At 37.9% G+C, this 21,994-nt stretch overlaps 1 protein-coding gene across 1 annotated transcript; it reads left to right on the forward strand.

Annotated features, from left to right (window-relative positions):
• The first annotated feature begins 1,814 nt into the window (after positions 1-1,814).
• LOC122067715 (peptidyl-prolyl cis-trans isomerase CYP57) lies at positions 1,815-20,802 on the forward strand. Its single transcript, XM_042631554.1, has 10 exons — positions 1,815-2,337; positions 2,912-3,090; positions 3,476-3,577; positions 6,569-6,678; positions 6,800-6,941; positions 8,280-8,502; positions 9,721-9,760; positions 13,036-13,228; positions 20,085-20,240; positions 20,324-20,802. The coding sequence occupies exons 1-10, from the start codon at positions 2,118-2,120 to the stop codon at positions 20,462-20,464; spliced, it is 1,506 nt and encodes a 501-aa protein (XP_042487488.1). The 5' UTR covers positions 1,815-2,117; the 3' UTR covers positions 20,465-20,802.
• Positions 20,803-21,994: the final 1,192 nt, after the last annotated feature.

The following is a 21,994-nucleotide window of genomic DNA, read 5'->3' on the forward strand; positions in this document are numbered from 1 at the left end:
CACAACCATGCATGGTGCATAGTCATGCTTTCAACTGTTGGATGAGCACGATTGTATAGAGTACACAACCCCTCACCCCATCCAACATTTTGTGAAGACAAGAGGCTTGAACTTGATACTTCGACTTACACTGTACCACACAACGCTCAAACCAATTGTGTTAGTAGTTGTCCTTAGTATATGCCAATTTCTTTCTTAAATAAACACTACAACATGCCAAAATCAAATAAACAAAAATGGTTTAAACTAATGTTTAGTTGTATTTGACTCTCAAATTTCTTTAACACATAACAAAAAAAAAAAAAAAAAAAAAAATCTAAAACATGGAAAAACCAAGCAATATTGCGTTACACGGTAGGCCATCAATTGAGTTATAGTCTAAAGCAATTACCACATTTGACACACCACAATATAAAATATAGAGGTTTAAAATTGACTTATTGCCACTTAGCCATTTACGTTTAAGTCAAAGCTTGGTATGAGCAAAGGCTTGTCATATACCAATTCACAAAATTTCTCAGTTTGGCTCATGGTAATAGCCCAAAGGTACTTTACCCACTAAACCACACAACTAGAAAAATTGTTCCCATATATCATATTTTATGATTTTGAATTCTAAGTAAGGAGGAGTGTTGAACAGAGCTTATGTTGATAAACAACAGAACGAAGGTTTACTGACAACTTAATTGATGATAAAAATTTTAATAGGCCCTCAAATCATATTTCTTCAATCTAAGTTGAGCCTCAAATGTGGTGGAAAAGATGGTCAAAAAATGAGTTTTTTTCCCCTCTTTGTAGAATAAAAATTAGTTAATATATAGGTGCAATCTTGGGATGGAATCACCTCTACCCTTAGGGAGTTGAGTTGAGAGAGAGAGAGATCTAACGCTTGGGTTCTACCATAGTAGTTTTATTTTATTTTTTTGTGAAAACCATAGGAGGTTTTGATGCAGTAGAAAAAAGAGGTATGGATACATACAAGTACTAAATGGACTAGATATTAATAATACTTTCTAAATATTTAGTGGAAAAATATTTTATGAAAATAATAATGTACATATAAATATTTTTTTTGATAAAAAACTGTACACATTAATGCATATTTGATACCATTCTTCATATATATACTACCTAATAAACAAAATAATAACATGTAGGTTATGATTTTATCAAAAAGAAGCTTCACTTGTACCAAAAAAAAAAAAGCTCCACAACTATAATAAGAACAACATAATAGTTGAATTCTTTTATTCCTTATCACATCTAATAACATTATCACAAAACATATTAATGATTCAATGGTATATAATCTCATCGAGCATAAAAAATGATACATCATCTAAAAATCACAGAAATCCCCCAAATTGATTAGAATATAAAACTCATTAACGGTACAACTTGATGCTTGTAATTTAAATATCAATTAAGTAGAAATATGATCGCTTTGATCTGACTATTGTGCTTAACTGTAAACAAAGAAATGACATAGAAGATAAAACTGAAAGTAGAGATCAAAGGATTAAACTAGGTGGCAATACGGTGACACAAACGTAATAATAACTCGTAAGAAAAAAGTTGGGTGTATCACTAAGTTGACTTAGTGATTGAAGCATGTTGCTTGGTTATCAAAAGTTTAAACTATAAGTAGTTCTACGGACCAATTAAGGATAACATAAAGTCAGATATATTTGCTTCGTATTTTTTTATTGGGGGAATGATAGATATGTTGCCAGTGTACGGCATAACCAACCTTTTTCCTTTTTTGTTTTTGTTAGATAATTATATTTCTTAAGAAGTAGATCTAGGCAATTAAAAAATTGAAAAAGAAGAATCGCAGACTCATGCCAATTCCAATCGGAATCGGCTGGTACTGACCCCGATTCGCTCCGCCAATTGTCGGCAAGATTTCTAGGGTTCAAGAGTCCAGACGGTAAGAAGCTGGAAGTGGAGAACCAGAGCTTGGTTTCAGGGGTCAGTCCCTTTGTGGCTTTCTTCCATATTTCCTATTTCAGCTACGCAGGAGAAAGGCGAACAACGGTGTGGTTCGTTGAGAAGTAACCAAATTCGTTGGGCGGAGGAGGAGAAGATGCAAAATTCAGAATAATCAACACATCTCGATGTCTTCAATTTATGTGTTAGAGCCTCCTACGAAGGGAAAGGTTGTATTGCAGACGACCCATGGACCACTCGACATCGAGCTTTGGCCCAAAGAAGCACCCAAGGCGGTTAGGAACTTCGTTCAGCTCTGCGTCGATGGTTACTATGATAACACCATCTTCCACCGAATTATCAAATCCTTTCTTGTTCAAGGCGGCGATCCCACGGGAACTGGATCTGGTACTTCAAACACATTTTGAATTTTGAGTCAATTTTCGTTGGAACTGCAAAATGTTGATTCTTTTTTGTTGATTTGATTATATGGGATGGGGTAAATCATTGGGGAAAAAGTTGGGGAGGATTAGACGTGATGCCAATGTATGTTCTTGGCAGACTTCATGTAGTGGCACCTGAACACCACTATTCGGAGATAGTAACCAGGGTTGATGTTTTCTCCTGGGACTATGAGTGTGTACCCGCCTGTCCTGCACGATCAGTACCCTTACTATGAAATATTAGTTCAGTGTTTTATCCAGCTTTATTTATTTTCTAGAACTTGCGGATTGGTTTTAGGGATATGCCAGAGAGTTGTTCTCCTATGATCAGCTATAATGTGCCATTTCAAGTTAGGGCTTTATTGTGATAAAACTCAACAGAATCTTGGTGTTGTTATATCTTATTACTTATTTATTTATGCATCTTTACATTGTGGCTTTGGTCCTTCTTCGAGATAGAATCTGTCGAAGCTGAATCTGAATAATTGACTATTCAGAGTAACTAAAATGAATGTGAGTGTGGTAATTGGTGTATGCAGGTGGTGAAAGCATTTATGGGGGTGTATTTGCTGATGAGTTCCATTCTCGGTTGAGATTCAAACACCGGGGACTAGTGGCATGTGCAAATTCTGGGTCTCCCCATTCCAATGGAAGTCAGTTTTTTATGACTTTGGACCGCTGTGATTGGCTTGACAAGAAGCACACAATTTTTGGGAAGGTAACAACGATTTTGTATCGTAATTATTTCCGGCTCCATCTGGTTGCAAGGGAAAGAAAGCGAACATAAGTGAAATTGAATCAAAACTATTAGGAACTTTTGTGTTAATTACCTAAGTTGTGCAACGAAGTCCAAAACATTCCAAATCTGGTTATTAAATTTTATATTTTGGAACCAAAATCCTTGTATTTAAGAACAAAAATAACTATTCCATTTGAAATGTTTGATTACCAGATTTAGTGAGAGGTTAAGCTAATTACACAATTTTGATTACAAAAGTACTTATTTCACTTCCTTCCCTTCCCTTCCCTTCCCTTTTACATGCAACCAGACAGAGCCTTCATGTTCATATCGATTGTTGCTGGAACTTATGTCCATTTTGCAGGTAACTGGGGAGTCAATATTTAACCTTCTGAGGTTAGGTGATATTGAAACAGATAAGAGTGATCAGCCATTGGATCCACCTCCAAAGATAGTCTCTGTTGAGGTAGGTTGCTTCTAAAACATGTAGCTTCTTGTTAGTTTTTAGGAGAAATCTTGAGAAAACAGCCATGCATGTAGGATGGGTAGAAATTGGCATTCAGCAGCTGAAGACTCAAGTCCTCTTATCAGGGGCAGAAACAGGGTTGAATTGCAGAGGCAGCCCTCCAGCAGGGGTTGATTCAAGTGGGTCATCCTATGGCACTGTGGGTCAAATGGATCACACTATTATTTTGGGCAGCAAAAGGTATGGGGGTTGGCTAGTACTTATGGTTTTGATTTTTGAGATATTCTAGGGATTGTCCAGGGTCTAGGGTGCCTAGGGTGCTTCAAGGTTTTTAAATTGTTTTGCGGTATCGGCAAAAGTACAGGACTCAACTAGTTAATAATATTCTATTACCAATCAAGGATAAAGTAAGAGAAAGAGGGGAAAATAAAGGGGTGATGAATAACCGAGTGATTAGAAAGCCAGTAATCATATCCAGCAGGGCTTCCTTGAGTTCCCCCCCTCCCAAAAAAAATAAAAAATGGAAAATGATTATGGAGCTGCAGAAGAGTACTTATGTTAGGTTGATCTGAATGATACTTTTCTGATGTATACTTAATAGAATTGAACCCAGTCATTCAACCAATAAAAAGAACCAAACAATCAAAGCAAAGTATTTCCTGGTTTCATGTTGCACAGCACTTTAGGATCCCATTTTCTTGACAAGCATTGGCCTGCATGCTTAATGTCCTGCAATAGATACTTGGCAATCCAACTTCTTGACTTCTGGCTGTCTGCCATAATGCTTAACATCCTACCCTCATTCAGTGCTCCAGTCATGCTAGGGATGCTCAAGCGTCAATCCCTTGAGTTTGAAGATTGGTTTATAATGTATCCTCACTTTTTCCCCGGCATGGAACCTTAGTCATCTTCTTGATTGCTCTCTTCTCTCTTCTTTCTTCTTTCCTCTTATTCTTCTCTATTCTGTAATCTTATTATGATTTTTTTTCTCATTGTTTGTTGGTGTGGATTGTTTTCTTGTTATACATCAGATTGCTTAGCTAGGTTGTGTTGGTGTACAATGTCTTGCATTCTGTCGCAGTTTAATCCAGGGAGTATTGGTCCAGGCCCCCCAACAGGGAGTTTACTTTCTCTATAAGCAATTCTGAGAGGTGTGAGGACACGCGCTATAACCCTATTCTCCATTGATAGTGAAGCAGAATTTCGTCTCACTGAAGACGTAGGCAATCTTGCCGAACCTCGTAAACAAATGTGCATTGTTTGTTCTTGTTTTTTCCATTACCTTCTACATCACTTTTAGGGTTGCGTTTCTATAGGTTGATTCTTCAAACTTTATTTTTTCAATTATTAAGGTTCTACGTTAATGTCTAGTAAGTTGTAGTCTGTGATCCTATAACTATCATCATTTGAACTCCAAAATATGACCCTTAAACCCTAATTTTTAGGGGAAAATATTCTAGCACCCACTCAACCGAAAGTAGATCATTGGATATTTAGGAAATGGTGTGGATTGGCCGCATGTCAAATTTTAGTCTGAGATTCAATATATTCTCTCATATTTAGGCATACCCTCCCCAGTATGTCTATGCACCCCGCATTAGTCCCTAATCTTTTCAATACCTCTTTTTCCAGTTTGCAAACTTCGATTGGGATAAAACTTGACATGTGATTAGAGGACCTCACAGGTCACCTATACACAAATTTTTAGCCCCACCTGAACTGTTATGTGGCGGTTATTGGAGGGTTTGATGTTCTACTTCTGGATGAGGCTCCTCTAATTTTAAACCCCTTATAAGCCCTTACCCATTGGTCTTGAACATCCTAGACTGTCCAACATCAAATCATTGCCCCTTTACCCCTAACTAAAGAGTCAACATATTTCTTGACTATGTTTGACAAAGTTATTTTGAGGGGTGCCGAATAAATATGTGGATGTCATTGAAAATATGTATGCGGGCGTGGTGACTAGTGTGAGCTAATCATGGATGAGCTAACCAAGAGCATTGAAGATGAGGTCTCGTGGTGTATGATCTTCACTGATGATATCGTTTTGGTGGATGAGACAAAGGTAGGGATTAATGATTAGTTAGAACTATGAAGATCAACCTTGGAAACAAGAGGCTTTAAGATTAATATGACGAAGACGATGTATATGAGGTGTAATTTTAGTCATACCATAATAGATAATGATGTGAAAATTGAGGAAAGAGTGACACCACAAAGTGACTGTTTTAGATATTTGGGATCAACTATAAGTAAAGAAGGTGACATAGAGGAAGATGTTTCACAGAGGGTTAAATTGGCATGGATGAAGTGGAGAGTTGCGACCGGAGTACTGTGACATTGGCATATCCCTTTAAAGTTTAAATGAAAGTTCTATAGGACTGTTGTATGGTTGGCTATGATGTATGGGGTGGAATGTTGGGCATTAAGAAATGTCATATTGGGAAACTATGTGTCGCAGAGGTGAGGATGGTAAGATGGATGTGCAGAAAACCTAACAAGGATAAAATTACGGAATGAAAGTATTAGAGCTGATTTGGGAGTTGCACCGATCAACTATAAGCTTTGAGAAAGTCTTTTGAGATGGTATGGTCATGTTTAGCGGAGGCCTTGGGACGTCCCAATAAGGAGGAGTGATATGATTCCGATTGAGGGAGCTAAAAGAGCTAGTGTAGTCCTAAAATGACCATAGGAGAAGTTGTGAGGAATGACATGCATAGTTTGGGTCTTGTACCAAGTATGACCGCGGATAGAGCCTATTGTTGAATGAATTTTGGGTCGCTAGATTTTGCTCAGAAATGTCCTTAATGTTACACCCCTGTGTCTCCACATTAAACTTCTTATATTTTTTTCCGTCTCCCTTTTTATTTTTTGTTAGGGGTGAAATTTTCTTGCATACATGGGCTACGGGGAATAAAGAACTTTCTGAATGCTATGTATAGATATAATTATGTATAACATAGTCTGTTCTTGCAATCTCTATTTCAGGTATTATGGAATCCTTTCGATGATATTGTTCCAAGGCAATTACCTGGGAAATCTTTACCAAATTCCACGACTGACAACGAGAGCAAAGATCAGAAGAAGAAAGCTGTAAAGTGAGTTCTATGAATCTCTTAGTTGAGTTTCATCTTGTATGGTCTCCAGAGAGTTTCTGAAGCACGTTGCATTTATTCTATGCACTGATTCTCTATCAATGAGGCTGGCTACATGATGCAGAAAGCTGAATTTGCTTTCATTTGGAGAAGAAGCTGAAGAAGAAGAGAAAGAATTGGCAGCTGTTAAAGAGAAGATTAAGAGCAGTCATGACATTTTGAATGATCCTCGTCTCCTCAAAGAAGAGATACCAAAAAGGGAACTGGTAATTGATTAATTTAGTATATTTTCTTATGCTTTATTGTGACATTTAACTATATAATCAAGTTTGCATGTAACATCCCCCCCCCCCTCTTTTTTGATGTCATCTGTACAAAGTTCGATGTCTCTTCTTCTGGTGTGCTTTAAATTTTACCTGTTACATGTGCAACTGTTAATGTCCATCTCAAGGACTCGGGGCTGGAGCTTCTTTCTTGCTCTGCTTCATTTTATATCTACCACTATTTTCTGTTCTTGATTTTCACAATGTTGATCATATTCGATTATTTCACCATTTTATGTCAACATCTTGTGAAAATATGGTGATGCAACATATGGTTTCATAAATCAAAGCCCTAACTAGGTCTCTTAGGGCCCACTCCAAATTAATAAAAATTCAAACAAATAGAACACAGACAATTTATAATTTCTAGAATAGTACTAGACCCATTTAGAAAAGTAAAGCAGACTCTAGGACCAAACAGTTAATAAATTTTAAGAAAGGAATCTTTTTGGAATTAAAAACTAGAATCGGGGCAATTAGAAAGTAATTCTGGGAGGAAGGGCTTTAGGGTGACTAACCAGAGTATCTGTCCTTACATGGAATTTCTGAAATTGTCTATCTTCTACTCCCCTACAAACCAGAACAGGACCTTCATATTGATAAAATCTCCTTCGACACTAAACAAAATCACTTGAAATTTTAGGTTTAGAAAGTAACCAGTACTTCTCAAAGCCTCAGGTATCAGCTTCATGTTCTAAGGATGAAAAAATGGGAAAAAGAACCCTGTCCTGCGCCGGTTAACCAAATTACAAATGCAACTAGATTCTTTCATAGTAAAATCGCATTCTTATAATTTACGAAACTTTAAACTAACTTTTTAATCCCTTTCATGCTTATTTCGCAATGGAATTTAGCTTAGAGATGTTCATCACATGGACTTGGTTGAAATTCCATGTGGCAAGGAAGTGCGGCCTTTGTATATAAGGCATATCACAAAGCTTTGAGACATTTAGAATTCTCTTAAATAAAATTACCTATCTTGTTCCAAAACCCTGCATCTATTTTAGGTTATCCGCTGGTAGTGTTGTCTCATTTTAAACTTCTTTTGATTTAATGTTGTTTCATCTGTTTGTTGATTATTGCTACTAGTTCTAACATATGCCTTTGTGAATATCTATTCATTTGGGTTGGAAGTCCTTGCTGAAAAATAGCAAATGTTGTATGCAAACATCATTCTGATGCTATTAATGTAATCATTTTGCAACTGAATTACTTTATGTATTGCTTCATCATTTAAGCAGTCTAAAATAGTGATGTTTCAAACCAAAATTCAAAATGCAGAGCTCATCAGATGCCAAGAAAAAAAGGGATTTGCAGCTGTCTGTCAGAGAAGCTCTTGTCTCAAAGAACGAAGAGTCACATAGAGGATCTGACCCCAATTTTTCTGAATCTCATGATCTTAGTGATGAAGATGAAGCCGGTTTTGATGTACGCATGCGTCTTCAAATTCTTAAAAAAAGGAAGGAACTAGGTGACCCCCCAACAAAACAAAAATTGCGAAAAGGTATTTTAAATATTTGCTATGATTGTGAGATTTTCTTTTTATATGTTCATTCTAGTGCATCATTCGTGCTTGTTACTAACATATTTTGCTCGTATGCTATAGTCATATAGTTTACAACTGAAAATGTGCATTTGATAAGATTCGTTTGGGATTTTGATTGTCAAAGCGTATTTTACTGACAAATGTGTCTGAAGTATATTTGCTTGAAAGGGTTTTGCAAAATTGCATAGTGATGTTAGTAGATTAACTGTTAAACAATAACTGAAGTGGAAATCAGAAAGAAGTACAACTGAAAATATTTGGCTAAAAAGTACACTGTTGCAATATTTGTGTTTTTTCATTGGGTCCTGCAAAATGACTTAGTTATGAAAATTGAAAATAACTTAGCTCTTAAACAATATTTAAAGTGGAAACTGATAAAAATGAATAAATTATACAGTATCTGGTTGAAGGAAGGTTGGATTTAGTAGATATGTGGTGATACTAGCCAGAACTGGGGAGGATATCAGTTTCATTTCCAGAACAGCACCCTGTTTGGGCTTCCCACAGCCATACTTTAGTGACTTGTGAAATTTAAAATCATTATTTAATTTCCTTTAAGTATGTTATATCTCATTTACGTAAATGTTCTTCCGCCTTTGGTCAATCATGATTAGTGTAAGACTTGCTTGGATTGATTTCGATATGTATTATATTCGTAGAATCACACCTTTTCACACTGAAAGAGGGATACAAAGGCCTGTTTGATTTCTTCTGTAGAAGATTAGTGCTGTAGTTTCCGTGTAGAATATGTTGATAAATTGCGTGATATTTATTTCCCATTATGAGCTAACACAGCTAGGAATGGCAACGATTCAAGACAGTTTTCACCAGCACTATAACCAACCCTACGGAAAATTCCAAAACCAAAACTGGCCCATCCCATGTAACATGAATGGACCTAACTAATTTTACAAGGTAACCGCAGCGGTTACCTGCTTGGTGAGGTAGGGCTGGTATTTAAGCATTTTTCATTTACCAGGCTGGACCTTTAACCAATAAAGGTCATACTGTAACCGAACTATCAGGGGTGGAATGGGGCAGGTAACTACTTCAACAGTTTAACCTGCTCCATTGCAATTACCAAAAGTATTCATTACACTATGTCAGTGTATGCTTCGTGTGTCTTTTATCATTGCCAAATTATTGATATAACTCAATTTTCTCTTGATTGTGCAGAGAATTCCATTTTGAAGGACTATGTAAAGTCTCCTGTGAGGTATATATTTTGATCCAATGTCATAATTCCTGTTATAGTTTCACATTTGTTATGTCAATCAAGAAATTTAGAACAATAAAGTACAATAGAACATTTATTTTTGTGTTCTGTTGTTTCTAGAACACCTAGATGAACTTAATGTGGTTTTGCAGCTCCAGTAATAACAATGACGACAATCTCAGCTCATGTAATGTTGTATGATATATGTTTTGGCGCAGCACCTTTATATTCTCAGTAAAGTTGTATCATAAATGTATGTACCTAGCTTTGTATACTGTGTTATCCAGTTTCTTTGTTTTTGATTCTTTTTAGATTAGCAAATGTGATAGAATGTTGGTTGAGCAAAAATGGGGAAATCTGTATGCTGCTTTTTTTTTTTACTTGGGTTGCCAATAACCAGAATTTTAGCCAATGAGATATGTCTTTGTTTTCTTTTTCTATTGTGTTGGATATGACTGGGTTTTAATAAAAGGGCAAGTGTTTTCTGTCTGTGAGAGAGCCCTGTGCCAACACACGGGTGCGCAACCCCAGGCAGGGGCACAGTGGTCGTTACGCGACCCTGTGCCTTAATAAAAATAGAGAAGTGGCCCATCAATTGTACAGGCCAACAATGAGGCTTCCTAATGACCAATCGCTAGGTCTCCATATGGTGCTGTGGCAATCTACAAGGCCTTTTTATTTCAATCTAGCCTCTCTGATAGAAAGTCCAGAACCCTTCTTTTTTATCACATTAATGTAGCCAGTCTGTCTGCTGTTCTCATTCCTTTGCAATCTCAGCTAGCAGAGTTTCCCTCGCCAATATTTCGCCCCATGAAATGATACAAAATAGTTCCCTCATTCTCTAGAAAGTCACCCTAATTCCTGAAATGGGCATGTCCCAATAAGGCAACCACTCATGATTCAACCTTAGTTGCAAGAGGCAATTCCTCCTACTAATTGGCATAGACCTCAACACAACAAGAAAATCAGCACTGTTGGTCCAATCTCTGATAATGGAGTCAAGTGTGACTCCCTCCTAATTAACTTGGCTTGAGATAATCTGCAGTCTTCTCTTCATATTTTCTTTTACTGCCATTGACCTCTGGGGACAGAAGGATTGCAAACTTGTAAGACAGTGGTTTGTGCTCTATCATGATTGATCAGGCATGTTACCTTTTTCATGTTGGAACCTCCTTTGATGAATTCCAAATATATTTTCCATGATTGTTCATCTTTAACTTGAATTCCAAGGCATCTATTGTTACTTTGTAGCAGAATCAGTAATGTAGGTCTGATTTGAACAATCAAACCATATCCAAAACTGCAGGAACTTTTAGACCAAAGAACAACCCAAAACCAGCCTCAAATATATATCAGAAATTAAGCTTCAAATAACAGTCCAGAAATTCTATCGATCTCAATGAACAGTAACACAGAGAACAAGCAGTACAGCAGTAACTCTTAGAATTAACCAGGGACTAAATAAAAGTGCTAACAATCTTCAAGTAATCAGGATATATAATCAGCAGACCAGGAATCAACAGTCATATCAGTAGAAGCACTGATTTCAGAAAATAGAAGGCCGCAGCCCACTAGAAGACAAGAATTTGGAGATTTTTGATCTCTCTCTAAAAACTACTTAGAAACAGCCCAAACTGAGGTCAATTCTTAGTGGGATGAGGAGCATACTTTTTAAGGCGGTAAGGCGATAGAGGTGTTTGAGGGTCTTTCGGAGCGCCTTAGCGATAAGGCGGGCATAAAATGTCGCCTTATTGACTAAAGCGTTCTTGTGTAATTATTTTATAAAACCAATCTATTTGGCTCAAATCCTAGTTGAATCCTATTACTCATATGTTAAATAAATATTAAAGGTTCATATGCAAATCAATGTAAGATATTCATCAAGAAAACAAATCAATAAAGTGAATAAACTAAGTTCATCTTCATTAATCATCAATCATCATAACATATTAACATATAATATAAATACATAATTATGAAACAAAATTATAAATATAAAGAAAAAAAGATAAAAAATACAAGTATTTATTATACTTACTTCTATGATGCCAAAGTGAGTGCCTAAGCCCTAAGGTCATCCACTATATTTCTACTCCTGTCAAAGATGAATGAAGCTAACCGTTGCCGAAGCATAGTGGTCGCCTGGATCAATGGTTCTTCCTTGTTCCTTAATTCCTTCTCAAAGCCCTTTCTTAAAACCCTTGACAAAATCCAAACCTTGTTTGTGAATCGTGTTTTTGTTTTGGTTATTTTTTGTGGAGTAAAGCTGATCCCATACATCTCAAGTGTTAACAAAACCATACACCTACCAATAAAAAATCTATATTTGGAATCTTCATCAAGTAATTTTAAAATGTGTTAAAAAAAAAAAAAAACCCCATAAGGCGCCACTTCACGTAAGGCGGAGCACTGCCTTACCATCTCTAGATCGCATCAGCGCCTTAAAAACTATGATGAGGAGGAATCTTCGACCAAAATTTGAAGGCAAACTGAGGCTTGAAACTACCCTTTTCAGTGAAGGCCGATTGGGATAAATTGCAGAATTTCTGGGCAGTAGAATGAAATAATAAATACGTTGCAGCGGCAAATTTGGCTTGGATGCATAATATAAAAGAGAGAAATGAAACACACTAAGATCCTTTTGGACTTCACGCCGCAAGGAATCACTCAGATCATACACTGAGTCCTTCCTTGATCAGACACAAGAAACAGCCATGGAGAAACCCAGCGGCAGCAGCATAATAGCTTTCTTTTCAAATTGAAAATCGTGGGCCTTAGTATGGTGCCCTTCTTTATTTGTAATGTTGGGGGGTAAGATTACAAAGAATAGAAATTCAAAGCTTCTAAATATTGACTGAATAAACTACCAACATGTAATTACTAAAACTGGAAAATTGTAATCTAGTGAAATTAGAAACTAACTTGGAACAAAAATTATAAACTAATGTAAGACTGAAAATAGAAACTAAATTAGAAACTCAATAGGCAACTAATAACCCCATCAGCAGCCCAAATCGTGGGCTGACTTGGACCAGATCTGGTTGACCCAATCAGCCACTTGGGTCGACCTTGTTATGCCTCCTGGTGTAGACCTTTGGTGCTGCATCAATCAGATGTTCGTTTGATCTGATATGTACCACCCATTTTCTCATGGAATTTTGCAATTACTGTCTGGTTTGAGGACTTTTATGGGTTCTATTCGCAATGATGAAGTGTTTAGAAGTATGCTCCATCATGTGCAACATTCCTGATTTCTTCCACCTTGTGTGTATCAGGACCAAAGATGAAGACAGTGATGACCAACCGAAGACGGAGAAGCTTTCTCTGAAGAAAAAGGGTGTAGGTTCTGAAGCCAGGGATGAACGTATGGCTGAAGCAGATGGGAACTTGCTTCTGATGGGGCATGCTGAGCGTGTAAGACAGTTGCAGAAAATGAAGAAGCGCAGACTTCAGGGCCGTTCTGAAGAAGTATGTTCTGGAAACATTTGCCAGATATATATGACAGATTATTTTCTTACATTCCTATTTTAAAGTCCTTTCTATTGGATGAAAGAATATTTTTCTCATCTTGCAAAAGAAGTGTTAGGATTTTCTTTAAAAATGAAATTATTTTGTCAACCTGAATTTAACTAAGCCCAGCCTGATTCAGTACATGGACATCTGTCATTCCATTTGTTTCTTCTTACCGAGGACCACGGTCCGATCACAACCTTGCTCTAGATCTGAAATGGATGGCAGATTAACCGTGTGTACTTCCATCACTATGCCTCAGGTTCGCCTGTAACTTCCCAGTTGAGAAGGAAATAATATCCAAACTAAAACGATGTTTGGTCTCCTCTTCTTTACATCTACCGACAATCTAATGTAAACATAATGTTTGTCTTTTGAAATTTTGGACTTTAGTAGTTGGATTTTGTAGGTTATGGACAATGTTTTAGAAGGTTAAAGGCGGTTGAATCGATTAAGCCTCAAGGCCTAAGCCTTGGAAGTTTAATAGTGTAAAAATAAAATAAAGGAAAATAGAGAAAGACCGAGAGGGAGAAAGAGAGAGTCAAACTTGAGGAAATAGCAGATTCAATCATGTGATTGCTTTTGCCCTCATCTTCTCATTAAATAGCTAACATTCTATTACAATTACAGTATGACAGCTGTCCTACTATGACTAGGAATATAAAACAGAATAGAAGACTTCCTTTTTAGTTATTGAGTTATAGGAAACTAATACCAGTCTTATTACAACTAGGACTCCTATTTACTAGGAATCTTGACTAACCGAAGGGAGGAATCTGCGCAACTCACAAACTTCTCCTTTCCTCTCCTATGACAACTTCTAACACTCCCCCTCAGGCTGGAGCATAGATGTTAATCATGCCCAGCTTGTTACAAATGTAGTCCACTTTACTACCCCTGAAGGACTTAGTAAAAACATCTGCAAGTTGTTCTCTTGTGCGAACATGATTTGTCGAAATAACTCCTTGATATAGTTTTTCACGAACAAAGTGACAGTCAACTTCAATATGGTTTGTTCTCTCATGGAACACTGAATTAGAAGCAATATGAATAGTAGCTTGGTTGTCACACCATAATTGCATAGAATAAGTACAATTAAAACCAAGTTTAGTTAGGAGCTGCTTTATCCACATCAACTCACAAGTAACATGAGCCATGGTTCGATACGTAGATTCAGCACTAGACCTTGCCACAACAGCTTGCTTCTTGCACTTCTAAGACAGAAGGTTTCCACCAACAAAAGTACAGTACCCTGTAGTTGACCTTCTATCAATGGGAGAACTAGGCCAATCTGCATCGCAAAAACCTTCAATATGATCATGTCCATGATTTGAATATACCAGACCACGTCCTGGAGCTTTTTTAAGATACCTTAGAATACGAACAACGGCATCCCAATGTGAAGTACGTGGAGATGACAGAAACTGACTCACAACACTGACAGGGAAGGCGATGTCAGGTCGAGTCACAGTTAAATAATTCAGCTTTCCCACCAACCTCCTATATTTCTCAGGATCATCTAACACATCACCTTCTTCAGTTATAAGTTTCACATTTGGATCCATTGGAGTATCAACGGGCTTGGATCCTAACATACCTGTTTCTAAAAGTAGATCTAAAACGTACTTTCTCTGAGACAGAAATTCCTTTTCTTGACTTAGCAGCTTCGATTCCCAGGAAATACTTTAATCGCCTTAGATCCTTAGTTTGAAAGTGTTGCTGCAAATGAGCTTTCAAATTTTGGATTCTTTCAACATCATTTCCAGTAATGACAATATCATCAACATAAACAACCAAAAATATCCTCTAGTGAATACCACATCAGTGCATCTTCCAAACCAGGCCCGAGGAGACTGTTTAAGCCCATACAAGGATTTCTTGAGCTTGCACACCTTTCCACACTCTCCCTGAGCAACAAACCCCGGAGGTTGCTCCATATACACTTCCTCATGCAAGTCACCATGAAGAAAACCATTCTTCATATTAAGCTGAAACAGCGGCCAATGAGAGGAAGCCGCAAGAGAAATCAGAACACGAACATAAGCCATTTTGGCAACAGGAGAGAAGGTATCCAGTAATCAATGCCATAAACCTAGGCATACCCTTTTGCCATCAGCCGAGCTTTCAAACGAGTAAGAGAGCCATCAGGGTTCACTTTAACTGCATATACCCAGCGACAACCAATAGCCTTTTTTCCAGGGGGAAACAATACAAGATCCCAAGTCTAGTTTGCCTCTAAGGCACACAGTTCCTTTGTCATAGCAGTCTTCCACCCAGGACTAGATAATGCCTCTGCAAGGGTCTTAGGAACAGGATGACAAGAAATAGTGGAAAGACAGGAATGAAAGGTAGACGAAAGACCAGAATAAGACACAAAATCAGCAATTGGATGTTCGGTACAACTCCGAACACCCTTACGCTGTGCAATAGGGAGGTCTAGGTCAGAAAGAGGAATACTTAGAGGCGGATCCGTAGACGAAGATGATAAGGTAGGTGCCGCAGTGAGAGAGGCTGTTGCTTCCCAAGCACGTCGTGTATACACCTGTAATGGGGGTGGTGGTGGTGGGACGTTTGTCTCAGTGGCAACCTGCGGATTAGAGTGATGGATAACATAAAGGGGAAGATCATCATCCAATTCAGGCACAACAAATGACTCATTAGGATATGGGGTGGATTCAAAAAAGGAGGCATCAACAGTGACAAAATACTTGTGAAGAACCGGGGAATAATAGCGGTATCCCTTTTGAGTGTGGGAGTAACCCAAAAAGAGACTTAACGGTTTGAGAATCCAATTTTGACAACCCTGGACGATGATCATGAATAAAGCAAACACAACCAAAAACACGAGGGGGAAGAACAAAAAGTGGGTTAGATGAAAATAAGGAATGGGGAATACCACCACACAAAACAGAGGAAGACATACGATTAATAAGATAACAGGCAGTGAGAACAGCATCAGCCCAAAAAACTTTGGATACCTTCATGTCAAACATAAGTGACCTAGCAACCTCTATCAAATGACAGTTCTTTTTTTCAGCCACTCCATTTTGCTGGGGAGTGTTTGAACAAGAAGACTGGTGTAGCATACCACACTTAGCCATAAACTCAGACAATGGACCAGAAAAGTATTCTTTTGCATTATCACTTTATAGAATTTTGATAGTCATGCCAAATTGATTTTGTATTACAGCAGCAAAGTCACAAAAAATGATAAAGAACTCAAAACGATTTTTCATTAAATAAAGCCAGGTCATCCTGGAATAGTCATCAACAAAAGTAACAAAGTACTTAAAACCTAACGTGGATAAAGCAGGACAAGGGCCCCCATACATCTGAATGAACCAAAGAAAAAGGAGATGCAGACTGTTTGTTAACTCGAGGGGAATAACTAACACGATGTAGTTTTCCAAATTGACATGACTCACCTTCTAAACTAGAAAGAGAATGAAAACTGGCATCAAGTTTTTGTAGACTCTGTAAAGACGGATGGCCCAACCGACAGTGAACCTAATAAGGAGTTAGAGTACCCAAATAGACTATGGAAGGTGCAGTGTCTTCAAAAAGGTACAGTCCCCCAACCTGACAACCTCTACCAAGCATCTTCTTCGTCGTAAGATCCTAAAAAACACATGATTCGGAGAAAAAGGTTATAGAACAATTGTAAGCTTGTTTAAACTTGCTTACAGACAATAGGTTGAATGGTTACTCGAGCAAATAAAGCACAGATGATAATGATAAGGAGGCATTAAGACGAACAATGCCAAGACCATTGACTTTAGCGATTGAGCCATTGGCCAATGTGACAGTAGCAAAGGACTTCTTAACAGAAGAAAATATACCTGAAATACCAGACATGTGATCCGATGCACCTAAATCAATTATCTAGGGGCGAGAAGAAGCGGAGAGACACTAAATGGCATTACCTGTCTGAACAAGAGTAGCAATGGGAGGTGAGGGTGCTTGATTCTGAAAGCGTGCAAATTCTTCATTGGTCATCCTTGCCATCTTACCCTCAGATTGTCCAAGTTGAGAAGGTTCATCAACTGTGGCTGAGTTGGCAAACTACTTTTGAGGAGGTTTTGCCATGAAGTTTCCAACAAAATCGTTGGATGTGTCCTGATTTACCACAATGATGACATGTATGTACTGCTCCTGAACTGTCTGAAGAGTTCCCAGTAAATTGTCCCTTATTACCACCATTACCTATGTCTCGTGAAGTTCCTCGATTATTACCTTGTGCTGCAAGTGCGGAGTTTTCCATTGGAGTGGAATCTTGAGAATTCTCTCGAGATACCCGTAAGACTTAGGAAAAGGTATCTATAAGAGATGCCACTTTGTCACCTCCAAGGATCTGAGGACGAACAGAGTCATATTCTGTTCCAAGACCTCCCAAAAAACCCATAACTGCAAGTTGCTCTTGCTGGTCTTGCATCTTCTTCACATCACTACTAATAGGGAGAAGAGAATTCAGCTCTTCATACATCCTCTTGAAATCAGCAAAGGACTGAGTTAGAGGCTAACCCTTCTTATTAGTCCGATAAAAGTCCTGAGACAGTTCATAGATACGAGAAAGGTTGTTCTGTCCAGAATACAAAACATTCAAATAGTCCCACAGCTCTTTCACAGTATCAATGTGAGTAACAACATCAACTATGGAGTTATCCATTGAGTTCAATAGTTGTCCAAAAATACGTGCATCAACCGTATCCCATGTAGTATCATTAGCAGGTTTTCCCTTTGTTAGGTGATCCTGCTGATCTCGACCAGTCAAAACAAGCTACACAATTTTCTTCCATTGGTAGAAATTGGCGGCTCTTAAAAGTTTCTTTTTTGTAATTTTATGTGATGATGAAGACATCACATCAGTAACGACTTTCTTCCCTTCTGTGTCAGCCATTAGTGCACACAAAATGAATCAATCGATCTAACCTCCTTTGTTAGATCACACAAGTTCAAGAAAATAGCAAACAATCTTCAATAAAAGGTAACAACCAAAGGGGAATTGGCACAGATGTCAAAACCCCAATATACCAACAGTGGATTGAAGACTAAAAACCCAAAGGAATAGTAGCAAATAGTACCCACAACAGTACCCAAAAAGCAGCAAGACAGTGCTCAAAACAGTGCCCAAATCAGTAGCCAAAATCCACCAAATATAGCCCAACCAAGAAGGAGAGTAAAATTTGCTCTAGGTTTAGAGAAGTACCTGCAGCTTTGCTATTCTGGGCACAGAATGGACTGAGCTTCTGATCGAGTGAAGGTCTTCCCAAGGCGACAAAAACTTCCAAATTTGGTTGACTTCTGATGGCTGGTTTGTAAGTTACTTCAGTTCTTGATGTCAGTTCCAAGAGAGAGAAACGTCAGCCAAGAAACCAATCTTCAATCCAAAAATCCCAATCCAGAAATTTTCTTCTAACAATTTGAGTCAATCCCTTTATACATGCGACTGATTTCAACCATTAGTCCTGCATACATATTCCAGAAAAAAAAAGGGGATGAAAACATCCCCTCTAAAAGAGCCGCGAGCTTCTTAGGGGAGAAACCAGAAACCAAGAGCTATTCTTTACCTTATTTTCTAAAGAGTAGGCTAAAAAATAGGGCTGGTTATTGATTTAAGGATCAGACCACCTCTGATACCATGTAAAAATAAAATAAAGGAAAATAGAGAAAGACCGAGAGGGAGAAAGTAAGAGTCGAACTTGAGGAAATAGCAGATTCAATCGTGTGATTGCTTCTGCCCTCATATTCTCATTAAATAGCTAACATTCTATTACAATTACAATAGGACAGCTGTCCTGCTATGGCTAGGAATATAAAACAGAATAGAATACTACCTTATTAGTTATTGACTTATAGGAAACTAATACCAGTCCGAGTACAACTAGGACTCCTATTTAATAGGAATCTTGACTAACCGAAGGGAGGAGTCTGCGCAACTCACATACTCCTTTCCTCTCCTACGATAACTTCTAAAAAATAGAATTACTTATGTTTTTCTAGAGAAAGTAGTCTTGTATAGGGATCAAAGTAAACATAATATGGTGTTTAATCATTTAGAAGGTTAATTTTCTAAAATGAAAATTTGTTGTTCCAAGCCATTAATTACCTTTCATAAAAAGCATCCTGTTAGATTCATGTGAAATTGCAATTCCATATAACCATAGCCCTTTCCTCTTTTGTGCTTCTTTTTTCTACCACTCAACTCTTTGTAATATTTCCTTGCTTCTATATTGACCCTTCTCTCTCTCTAATTCATTCTACAAAACTTCCACACCCACAAATTAATTGAAAAAAAAAAAAAGAAACAAGAAACAAGAGGAATATCATGTAGAATTTTGGTTCCTTTGAAGCTTGAACCACCTTTTAACTATTGTGTTTTGCTCTGCTGAGATCATTCTCAAGTAAGTTGGCAGCAACCGGTTTGAATTATCCAAAGTATGTGTTGAATATGGTGAAGGGGAGGGGGGGGGGGAGGGGGGGGGGGGGGGGAAGGAGATTTCTTTGCTATGCTGAGTAAAAATTTCTAGGAGGCAACAGATGTTGTTCTTGAATATGTATTCTAGATTCCCAATTTCAAAATAATGCGTGATAACAAAGTGATTTTAGGGTTAAAAATTTTAAATAAAGGAAACTATTTTGAGTCAAGTTTCCATTTGAGTAGGGCTTGTGCTTGGGTATGCTGCATGCCTCTTGCCTTGAGGCTTTCACCTCATAAAACGTTGGTTTCAAGGTATCTTTCCTATAATGTGCCCTGAATGTTTCCTTTGTATAGTAATGTTTCTCATTTCAATTGCTTTGGTTTGTCTACCCTTAGGTGTTGGCAAAACTGGAGAACTTCAAGAAGACTTTGTCTGCAAAGTCTAGTGCACCAGGTGGCAAGTCTGGTGGCAAGTCTGGTGGGGAAAGAGAGGAGGATCTATCTGGTTGGAGGGAACATCGGTTGAGTTTTGCTCCTGGTTCATCTGACAAGGCAAGTTCAATTTCCTTTTCTTCTACAGCACGATTGAAAAGTTTTTCGTTTGATTAAATTTGTGTGCGAATGATATGACACAGGATGGCATGGCTCGGAAAGATGACCCAGATGAGTATGTGGTGCTTGATCCTCTTTTGGAGAAGGGGAAAGAGAAGTTCAACAAGATGCAAGCCAAGCTGAAGCGACGGGAGCGTGAGTGGGCTGGAAAATCTATTACCTAATTTGGACTGACAGACAAAGAGAACATGAAGCTCATGAGAGAGCATAGCCATTTCAACAAGGAAAAGTGCCTGCTGATTTAGTTTGGCGATTACATTTTTATTTTTTCACCAAATGCCCACTGGTTCCTTTTCCCTTGCCCCGTTCTTCACAATTATCTTTGTTAGCACAAATTGACGATACTCTGTATATAAGAAAGATATTTAATTTCTTTTCAGGTTCTGGTATATAAGAATGATCAGGTTAGGATTGACAGGCAATAGACCACCTTCAGTCCTGCCATTACATGTGCATATGGAAATGGATCCCAAAGGTTTTTAAATGAACAATTAATTTGCAATTGATCTGGCCAATATTCTCATTAGCTGACTTATAGAAAGATTTTGATTTATGACTGCTTGGAGTGTTCATTGAAAGACTACCTCAGCCAGAATCCAGATTTGTGGTAACTGAGCTCGTGAACAGAAGAGCAGAGCTCACAGGTGTGGTCTCAAGTGAAAAACAGGAAGACTGCTGGCTATTGGGATGTCATATGTTCTTGGGGCTGTGCCTTAATGGAACACACTCATATGCTTCTAGCATGAGTATTTAGCATGATTTCGGTGGAAATTTTGCTAATCTGTTACAAAAATGACTTTCAAGGAAAGGTTGGTCATTTCGGTTGTTTGTCCACTAAAATGGTCAACCAAATCTCACAGAAAAAATCCGTCGTTTCAATGAAAATTTGGTATTATGCCTCTTTTGATTTGACTGAAATGATCCCACCGAATTTAGAACTATGTGGAGCTAATACATTTATTTATTTTTCCTATTAATGATGGGTATCCAAGTCTTTGGCCTGACTAATCCTGTGGATCCATATTGATCCTACAATCACATAGACCAAGTCATATTGGGGTTCAATAAAAATCATTCAATTTTCACCGAAAATAAAGAAGAGCACTAAACATCCACCGTATGAGTGACCTCGAGAAGGTAAGAAAAGTCGAACTCCTGAGGCAAAGGTACCTTGCCAACTCGGTACCTGCACTGAGTGGATCCAAACCTTTTCCTTGGATGAAATTCTCGAAAGTATATACACATCGAGGGGTTAAACTGTTTCAGTGGGAGGAATTAAATGATATGGTGATGACCAGTGCTCAAGAAATACAATTACAGTGATCTGACATGTGCTTTCCGTGGTAACCATTCAGGGTCTACATGGCACTTTTTCATTTCTAACACTATCTCAAAAAAGAAAATTTGAGGAGGAACTCTAGGGCTCAGAAGAACAATGGTCGCTTATTCAGGCCATTGTCAGCCAAAAGACATAGCCCATCAAGAGATGTAGATGTTCCTGTTAGTAGCCTCAATCACCTTATACATTCTGTGGGATGCCAGAAATAGAACACTGTTTCTAAGTGTTTTCAACTGTAAACCAACCCCTATTGAGAGATCTCAGCAGCACAACTGGAAGCAATCAAGATCATGACAACTCTGCTAAATGGGCATTGGTAATATAAGGAAGAATAAATCTATAGGTACTAATGCAA

The sequence above is a fragment of the Macadamia integrifolia genome, chromosome 2, assembly GCF_013358625.1.
Source record: "Macadamia integrifolia cultivar HAES 741 chromosome 2, SCU_Mint_v3, whole genome shotgun sequence".
Taxonomy (NCBI): domain Eukaryota; kingdom Viridiplantae; phylum Streptophyta; class Magnoliopsida; order Proteales; family Proteaceae; genus Macadamia; species Macadamia integrifolia.